The sequence below is a fragment of the Manis javanica genome, chromosome 5, assembly GCF_040802235.1.
Source record: "Manis javanica isolate MJ-LG chromosome 5, MJ_LKY, whole genome shotgun sequence".
NCBI lineage: Eukaryota > Metazoa > Chordata > Mammalia > Pholidota > Manidae > Manis > Manis javanica.
In genome coordinates, this window is record NC_133160.1 from 89,365,114 (window position 1) to 89,374,707 (window position 9,594).

Below are 9,594 nucleotides of genomic sequence, written 5' to 3' on the forward strand. Positions count from 1 at the left end.
CATTTCACACCTGTTTTAAAACTCTTTAATTGCTACTCATTATACACAGGAGTCTTTTTACATAGATTTATGTAATTTCCTTTCAGATTACTTTTCCAGCTTCTGCAACTCTCCCCCCTTGTGCAATGTAACACTGTGAGTGTAACTTGTCAAATCTTGAAAAATTTTTGTCAAATGGAGTCTCATTCCTTCACCTACATCATTATACTTAATTGAGCACACCTGGACTTCATTAATCTGTGCCTATCTTTCCAGTTTAGCAAGAGTACACTGAATTCTGATCTTGTTTTCCATGGTGATGATTAATCTCACTATTAACATATCCATATCTTTATGAGACTATTATAGTTAGTATTCTATTACTAAATAATTTATTGGTCAGGGACCAATCTGAAGTACAATACTGATTACATTGTTTCAGATGACATTATGCCACTGATTCTGTGTATAAAGTTTTCATAACTGCTTATTGGTGATACTATTTTTTCTTCATATGTGAGGGGATTGAGAAAACAGCTAGGAGATTGTTACTTTTACACCTCCTCTTCCTCTTCTACTAAGATAAATGCCTAAGCATTGTCTCATTCTGTATGTCTAAATCTAAATACATGTTAAACATTTGTCAGAAGTGGTATGCTATAAATTTTTCAGAGAAGTAAAAACATTCTATTAACAAAACATTTTAAAACACTGTTGCTATAATTCTATAATTAATGTAATTTTATAACTATATAATTCAAAACTTCAACTTCTTAATTGTGCTTAACTCTTATAACAATAATCTTTGAATGAATTATTCCTTCACCAACTCTAGAGACTTCAAGTTTGGAGACAAAAATAACTGCATGGACTTTCTTCAAATTGTAGTAATAAAGCTAGAAAACTCCAAATATTCTTATCTGAAGAAACACTAGACTTACTTACAGGGCATCCTGTTATTGCACAAAAGGAAAAAAAACTAATTCTCAGATTGTTTAACTTTCAATGGAAGATGCATAACAGACATCATTTTAACAATTAACAACTTTGTACAAGAGAATCAGCTTACAGGAACAGAAGAGGCAGTATTTGAGAAATAAAGGTACTCTAGTCCTAACTATTTTTTTTTTTTTTGCAAAAAGGAGAAACTCAGACTAGCTCCTGTAAACAACAGATAATTGCAAGGATACCGCAGGCATTTCATGGGCTGACAAGATCAGAAAAACAAGTGCCTGGCAGTGGAAAACCAGGAACAAAGACCACTGTTTCTTTCAGTTCTTAATTCTCTCATCTCACCTTCTAATCATCCATCATGCACATGAGTCAACTGGCTGTCATTCTCTATTGTATATCCTCAAACATTGCCCTTCGACTCACAACAGTCTCATGATCTCTTGCTTGAAAGGAAAGAAGAGCTTTGTTGAATCCAACTAATCTGTACAAGCCAGACAACTCACATCATCACCCATTAAACAGTCAATGGGCTGGTTACCTTTGACAAAGTGCCTTTTCTTCACCCAAGTGACTCTTTCTGGGAATATGGACAATACATGGCTCTACCCATTTTACATGGGAATGGATGGACAGGACATGATGTAAGAAGGGTCTCTGACCTACTGATAAGTACCTGTAGTAGAGAAAGTTCTAAACTATTATTGAAAAATGATGAGAGAATTAACGAAATTATATAATTAATTGAAATCAAAGTTTTTTGGCTCAATTTTATCTCACTTTCCCAATAGGGACCTAGTAGTTCAATAAATGTACTCTTAGTACGTTTTTAATGCACTTGTCTCTTGAGATTTTTAAACTATATCAGTCTGTTAAATCTAAATTAAATGCGATTGACCAATGTGGAAATAGATAAACCTTAGAGATTTTTCACACAAATGCAAGGAATTCTCTACAGTGTGTCAGCTTAGTGTGCCATGATTTATAGAATCATACCTCTTTCATAAAGCATGTTTCTTCCTCACATCTTTGATGGTGTTTCTCCACCCTCCACACACACTCCAAAAAAGACTTAGAAGTTATAACTTTAACAACTTTGTATTGCCGATGGGTTTCAGCCCTGGGAAAGTTCACTATGGATTCAATGTGACCAAAAAAATGACAATAGAATGTTCTTGGGGTGAAAGGACTATACCCAACTTTATTTCCACGGTGGCGGGTCAATGACTAAAATCCCTTTTACTCAGAGCGAGTCTTCATGCAGCAAGCTGGTCTCTGCCTCTGGGCCACTCTGCCCGCACAGCTGTCCTCTGGGCCTCTGTCCTCGGTGCTGCCACCACTCCAGCCTCTGCTGTGCCACCATGTCACCCAGAGCACTGGGCAGGGCTATCTATACAGTCAGTAACTACATATTGCCCATGCATGTATAGTGAGCAAGCTAACCAGGGTCCAGTGAGAATCCTAGCCATAGGAACTTTCATTTTCTCTATAGATGCCTGCCAAAACTTTTCTTTTTTTTTTTTATTTTGGCATCATTAATATACACTTACATTAGCCACACTGTGGTTACTAGATTCCCCCCATTATTAAGTCCCCACCACATACTCCATTACAGTCACTGTCCATCAGCATAGTAAGATGTTATAGAATCACTACTTGTCTTCTTTGTGCTATACTGTCTTCCCCGTGCCCTTCACCACCACCCCCGCCCCCTGCTTACATTATGTGTGCTAATCGTAATGCCCCTTTTTCCCCTTATCCCTCCCTTCCCACCCACCCTCCCCAGTCCCTTTTCCTTTGGTAACTGTTAATCCATTCTTGGGTTCTGTGAGTCTGCTGCTGTTTTGTTCCTTCAGTTTTTGCTTTCTTCCTATGCTCCACAGATGACTGAAATCATTTGATACTTGTCTTTCTCCACCTGGCTTATTTCACTGAGCATAATACCCTCTAGCTCCATCCATGTTGTTGTAAATGGTAGGATTTGTTTTCTTCTTATGGCTGAATAATATTCCATTGTGTATATGTACTACATCTTCTTTATCCATTTCATCTACTGAAAACTTTTCTAAAATGTGGATAAAAAAGGTTCCTGTGGCCAAGATTCTCACTGGACTCTGGATGGCTTGCTCACTACACACATATGTGCAATACATTGTTACTGACTCTATATAGAGAGCTCTGCCCAGTACTGTGGGCTGCAGGGTTGCAGGATTGTAGAGGCTGGAGTGGTGGCAGCACTAAAGACAGAGACTGAAATGGCTGCAGGGACAGAGAGGCCCAGAGGCAGAGACTGGCTTGCTGCATGCAGACTTGCTCTGAGGCGGATGGGATTCTAGTGCTTGACCTGCCATTTGCCAGGAGAATAAAGCTGTGTATAAACCCTTTCACCCCAAGAATGTTAAATTGTCATTTTTTGGTTTCACCGAATCAAGAGTGAACTTGCCCAGGGATGAAACCCTCAGGCAAGACAGGAACAGAAGAGTACAATGAATTATTAAATATTTTTATATAATTTTACTGAACAACATAACTTTTCATCAAAAGTAGATGCTGATCTGATGCTCTTACTTATCAAGGTAATAACTATCTGTATCAGAAGAATTCAAATAGCAGCTATTTAAAGAAGGTCCAAATTTCAACTGGCCTTGACACTATGTTACTCTTCTGAAAGTTAGGCATGATCCTATGTATAATTTGGAACAAAAAAAGATGAGGATATTGATCCTGACCAAAGAAAGAGACTTAGTCCTCAGCAAGGAAAGTGACCAAAAAATGAGGCATATAATAAATGGAATTCCAAGTCAGGACTGTTCTTGTACTTTCCAGTATGTCTTCCTTATAAAGTAGAACATGTAAAATATGAAACAATGGAAATTACTAATACAGAAAAGTGGTATAGGAGCTTAAAAGAAAGGAAAATATGACACAAAGTTAGTAGGATAAGACATAACTTATGTTAACAAACTGGATACAAAGGAAATCTTATAAAAGACCACAAGGCATTGATGAATTACTTTTTGTGATTACAAAGGGAAGTGGTCTTTGGAGTATTTCCATGAGGAACACTTGGAAACAACAAAGAAATTTCTGTCCAATGGTTAATGTCTAAAGGGCTCATTATTTTTGTCTGAGTGAAAAATTAAAACAGAAGGGGTATAATTCCACAGAGTATCTGAAATCTTCACCACCTGGACTATTTCAATGTCTGCAGTAAAACTCAGATACCATTCTTTACATTTAAAGCAGGAAAGAATGACAAGGCCACATAACTATTTATTTTTAAATAATAACTTCTGGAATTTCGGCCCTTCCAATTCTTACTTTATAGCTGTCTCCACAATTACTGAAAGATATTCTATGAATACATAAAGAAAGTAATAAAATAGCAACTATAATTTAGGTGATCAGGAAGCAGCCATTTAAATTCTTAAAACATGTGATTTATATTTGGCAGGAATGATATTCTTTTCTTTACATTGGATTTTTTTCTTTAACCGAGCAGTAAAAATTTTGGTGAAACAGATTCTCCATCTTTTTATAATTAAATGAAGTATCCCACAACTTTTCCATTTGATCCTTATTTTTTCACATATATATCTATAGTTTTGATTGGGTCACAACTGGTACTTTGTGATATGGAAAAAAATGCTCTCATTTTGTCCTATTAAAAGCCCCATTTTATTCTTTCCTGTAACTACCTCCACTTAATGCCTTTTAATTAAACTATACTTAGTTCTTCTCATTGTGGATTCCTTTTTTCCTCCTCTCAGAACTATTAACCACAATTATTTCCCCAAAAAAAACGGCAGTACCTTTCTATAGGAAACCATATTCCCTTATTTTGTGTGGGAGCTTGATAGTTTAAGTTTTCCACCAACTCAATGGAAGGCTGTTTCTCAATAAGAATTCCTTTATATGTAAATAAGACACTAATGCTCTAAGAATTAAAATAATAGTTGACAGGTATTAAGCAATTATTATTTGCTATGGTACCCTGAAAAGCATTTCACATGCATTTTCTCTTTTAATCCTCAAAACCACCCTTCCAAATAAATATTATTGTTCTCCCTGCTTTTCTTTTTAAATGGACAAACTGAAATAATGACAGATTTAGTTATTTATCCAAGATCAGAGAACAGAAAAGCAATGAAGTTATACAGGATGTGAGGCAGTCTGATAACCAGAGGCCATCACAAATAGGGCATAAACATCTACAATATGCATTTGGCAACAAAGCTCCCTCTGCTCTCCCAAGTTTAACACCAAATACACTGATGCTGACAGTTATAATCCTAAGAAACGAGACATTATATAATTATTGCATATTACAGTGAAAATGCCCTAAGAGAACTACTTCTCATAAAAATCTCAGCAAAAGTAATCTAATCGCAACTTCTCCAGCTGATCTGAAGCAAGCAAATACCACTCAGCAAAGCAGGACCCGAGTATCTTCTTGGAAGGAGAAATCTAGGCTGTTGGCTATGTTGGAAGGTTGCAGTCAGAGCAAAAAGTTCCAAATCTTCAAGAATTTCAAGACAAGAAGAAAAACCTAGACAAACTATGTTCTTTACAAGTTGTGTATAAGGCATCTAACACATGGTGAGACAGGATAGATCCTTTCAGTTTTTAGGCAAATAATTTATTTGGATCTCTTCATGAAAGGCTTCAAATAATATTAATAAAAAGTATAAAAATATGGAGTGGGAATAATCTGTGGTTTACTAAATAAACAGTTCTCATTGAGAAGAGCAGTTAAAATTAAATTTTAAAAATCAATAGTTTTGTAATAAAGCCAAGGAATTTCTCTTTCGGACTATTTTCTGATAGACAGTATCAGGTTAAACATAATCAGAAAACAAAGTCTAAATGGAATTCTCATCCACAGTGTATCATTTTTACATTGTTTCAGAAATGCCTATCATATCCTTCCTGCTCCCATTAAAGTACAAGTTGGACAATCTGATTTCTCTGATGGCAGCACACCATGATGTCATTACACGTACACCACACACCTACTTCTAGAAATACACTATCTTCAGTGCTATGAAATCATGTTTATCATTTTACACTCATTATTACACAGTATTCTTGTCAGGGAATAAAGACTGTTGAAGTGATGAATGGATGATCTTCAAGTAATTATTGGTGATGGGATGTTGGGCAAATCACTCCTTGAGTTTCAGTTTTCTCTGAAGTGAAGCAGTTGGACTAAATGACCCCTAATGTGCCGCAGTAAACTGAAGCCTAGGATGCTGTGGCAGACTTGCCCAAAGCAGAGAGGCCACACAAAGAAGCCCTCTCCATTTAATAAAAGGATTAATGAGAATAATGCTCTTAGAAGAATACTAGTATCTAGGAATGGGCATGGTTTTATATCAAAAGATAGTTCTTGATAAGGAAAAAACTTCATTATCCTGACCAAATAAGGAGGTAAATAAAGCAAGTGGTAAATACCATACTGGGAAGGACCAAAGGAGACAGGGACAAATGCAGAGGAGGAAGAGGAATAATCAGATGAGATACAAGTTGGGTCACATCACTCTATAGCACTACTCACTACGGTAAATAACTCAAAGCATTATTTGAGTATCAAATGAAATCAAAGTCATTTTCTGGTTAAACTGCTCAATCTAGAAGTTTTTAAACAAACTGTACCCCATTCTATGTAACTAAACTGTTTATCTGAAATGACAGAAGAGCTAACCTGCTCAAGAGTCAAAAGACATGGTTGGTTTATTTACAGATGTTAGCAAAGGCTGTTAGCAAAAGTTCATCAGAGCCAGTTTTGCAAAATGTCAGTGTTCGTTATTTGAAATGTTAACATATTAAGGTATGAGCATATAAAGATTAAGATTGTCATTTTCCATTATCACAAATGTATTTCCCATTTTAAGAAAAAAGTATTTTAAAATTTATTAAAAAATATACTAGCCAAGAGGAGCTAAAGCAAAAATTACATGACCTAAACATTGCTACTAAACTATGAGAAATTCTGTTTAGCAAATTAATAGATTTCAGTCAGATTTTCTTACTGCATTTCTCACTTCACACACCTCCAAGGAATCTTTATATCCAAGTGAAGCCTTTTTTAAAATCCCCAAATTGAACGCTTTATAATCATTATAAGTTCACAAACGCATTTGCAATACTTCAGAAACAACTGAATACAACTGCCTTAAAAGCCTGTTTGATCTGAAAATTCATTTATGAATTAACCAAATCGACTATTTTTCCTCTTAAGTTACCAAAATCTGTAGAGTCAGGAGGTTCTACACAAAGTAACCTGTCTGCGGAGCAGGTCAGAGCCCGCGCTCGCAGTTCCCCGGCTGGACTCCGGGAGGCCGGCGCGCGAACGGACGACGCTGCCCACAGGCCGTCTTGCTCTAACAAGCTTCCAGGAGTTACGGATTACCCATCACTTGAAAAGCCGCGCCTAGCTCTAGACCACCCTGCAAGGTGCTTCAGAAGCCCCGTCCCGGCGGCCGGGCAGCGCCGCCGCTCCGCAGCCGCGCGCCCCCGGGACCCACAGGCGCCCCCACTCCTTCGCGTCCGCGCTGCCCCTCCGAGCGGCCCGCGGGGGAGCAGCCGGGCGCCGCGCGGAGAGGGGCCGGGCTGCCCAGGCCCGCGCCAGGGCGCCGCCGGCCGCCCCCCTCCGGCTGCCCCAACCCACCTGGGGACGTTGGGCCGCAGCGGGGCCGCTCCCGGCTCCCGCCCGCCTCGCCCTGCGCTGCGCGCAGCATTGCGGCGGCGGCGGCCGCCCGGGTCCCGCCGAGGCCGGACTCTCCTGGGCTGAGGCGCTGTGGGCTCCAGCCTCGGCCCCCGCGCTCCTCGGCCCGCTTCCCACCGCAGGCGGCGCGGCCCGGGTGTCCGGAAACGCGGCCCGGCCTGGCTCTGCTGGGCGCCCGCAGGAAGTGAAACTGCTGGGGCTTGCTCTGGCCTCCTGGTCCGGAGCTCCGGGTGCTCCGACGCGCGCGGGTCCTGTTCCCCTCGCCTCCTCCCCGGGATGGGCTATGTTACCTGTTCCTGGGGCCCTTTTCGTTCCCCTTCTAGGCCTTCCGCCATGGCCCGGCTTCCAGGGGTACCTGAAGTCGCACTTGCTGGGAAAAGGGAATAACAGACATGGGCGTATAAATAAAGATACGTACATATTGATAAACAATTCTGTTCTTTTTTTACAAGTTCATTTTGCCCAGACTGTCTAAGCTAGACTGATAAATCGTAAAGTAATTTTTAAATCCCATATACAATTTATTTCCTGCCTCTGCTCTGTGTGAGAACTGAGCCCAGTAAAAAATTGGGATCTAAGTCCTCCAAACAAGAGTTCTCTTTGTTTCCTTTCTTCTTTAAAGACTGAGAAATACTGTTTCCCCAGAGTTTTAAAACAAATGTCCTTTCCTCTCTCAAGGACCTCTAAACTAGTAATTTACCTTTTGATTTGAAAATATATTTTAGGATCAATTTGAAGATTTGGTAATAATTCATGGTATAAGTGTCTCCTTCCTCTTTCTAGAAAAGAAACTTAAAAGGGAGACTTGTACAGCAACTATCTCACACAAAGTCTTTTTTAGGAATACCATAAATATTGAAGTTTTAGAGTATCAAAACAATATCCTTTTTCACATAACTGGACTTATTTTAACAGTTTATACAATAATGAAGACGACTTGGTGAAATGTCAGCAAATTTCAAAACTATTATAGATATATTTATCTGCCATCTGATAATTCCCTTCACCTCATTTTTAAGTTGATTTTCTGAATTTGAAATAATGGAGCAAGAGATTTTATCTAACTTATGAAATAATATTATATTGACAAATGTGTTGTTTTCTATAAATGCCTGTTTACTGAGACCTCAGTACAATAAGGTAAAGACAGAGAGTTTGGGTTGCAGGGTACATACAAACTCTGTCAATATTTTCAGAAATCCAGTTACTGGGAAAGTATAAGTCATCTTAAACCAATCACTGGGGACACAATGTCCTAATTGATGCATTGCATATATATATATATTATATATACATATAAATATAATTTCAAGTCTCTGCTAACTACACAATTTTATGACACTGTCTCCTCTAATACACATAGTATAAGATTTACAATACACAGGAAAATTAAGTACTTTTTAGATACTCACTTCCTCAATTTACATCAATATTATCTTGGTAAATGGAAAGTTGAAAGCAAAAATGTGTTGAAAATATGCGCTGGTGTTTTAAGCCATTTTATTTAATAGACTGTGCTACAAAATCTTTAAAAACCTTCCACTAAAGTTCAAAAATTTTTCAAGCTTTGTTTTTGTTTCAGGTACTGAATGAGAACACAACTCTTGTTTCCAAAGTTACGTGGTAAAGTTACATGGTAACATTTAGCCCCTTTATTTAATCTTTTGTTTCATTACTGTTGGCTGTTAACAGCTACTCTGTCTTGTTTTAAGAATTCAGTGTGCCAAGCACTATGTAAGTACTTCTCAATATTCATGTCATTTGGTACTTAAAACATTGTGACTTTAACCATATTTTGCAAATGAGGAAATCAGGGTTTCAAAAGTTTTAAGTGACACAGCTGGAATTCAATCCTAGATCTGACTTCAGAGCCTGCCCTGTAAATTACAATCCTCTTCTTCCTTTTAATTTGAGGTCACATAAAGTCATGTTAAAGA

At 38.3% G+C, this 9,594-nt stretch overlaps 1 protein-coding gene across 8 annotated transcripts in view; it reads right to left on the reverse strand.

Annotated features, from left to right (window-relative positions):
- BANK1 (B cell scaffold protein with ankyrin repeats 1) overlaps positions 1–8,076 on the reverse strand; it is a 328,379-nt gene extending 320,303 nt beyond the window's left edge. For 2 of the 8 annotated variants that reach the window (XR_005061796.2, XR_005061797.2), the window contains exon 1: positions 7,948–8,076. Coding sequence is in view for 1 of the 8 variants with exons in the window: in XM_037020178.2 (XP_036876073.2) it covers positions 7,601–7,670 (70 nt within the window). In the remaining 7 variants the exon portion in view is untranslated. Of the gene's footprint in view, positions 1–7,600; positions 7,922–7,947 lie in introns of those variants that run through there. The other 6 variants (XM_037020174.2, XM_037020173.2, XM_037020171.2 and 3 more) reach the window with 5 other exon arrangements.
- Between the last annotated feature and the right edge of the window lie 1,518 nt (positions 8,077–9,594).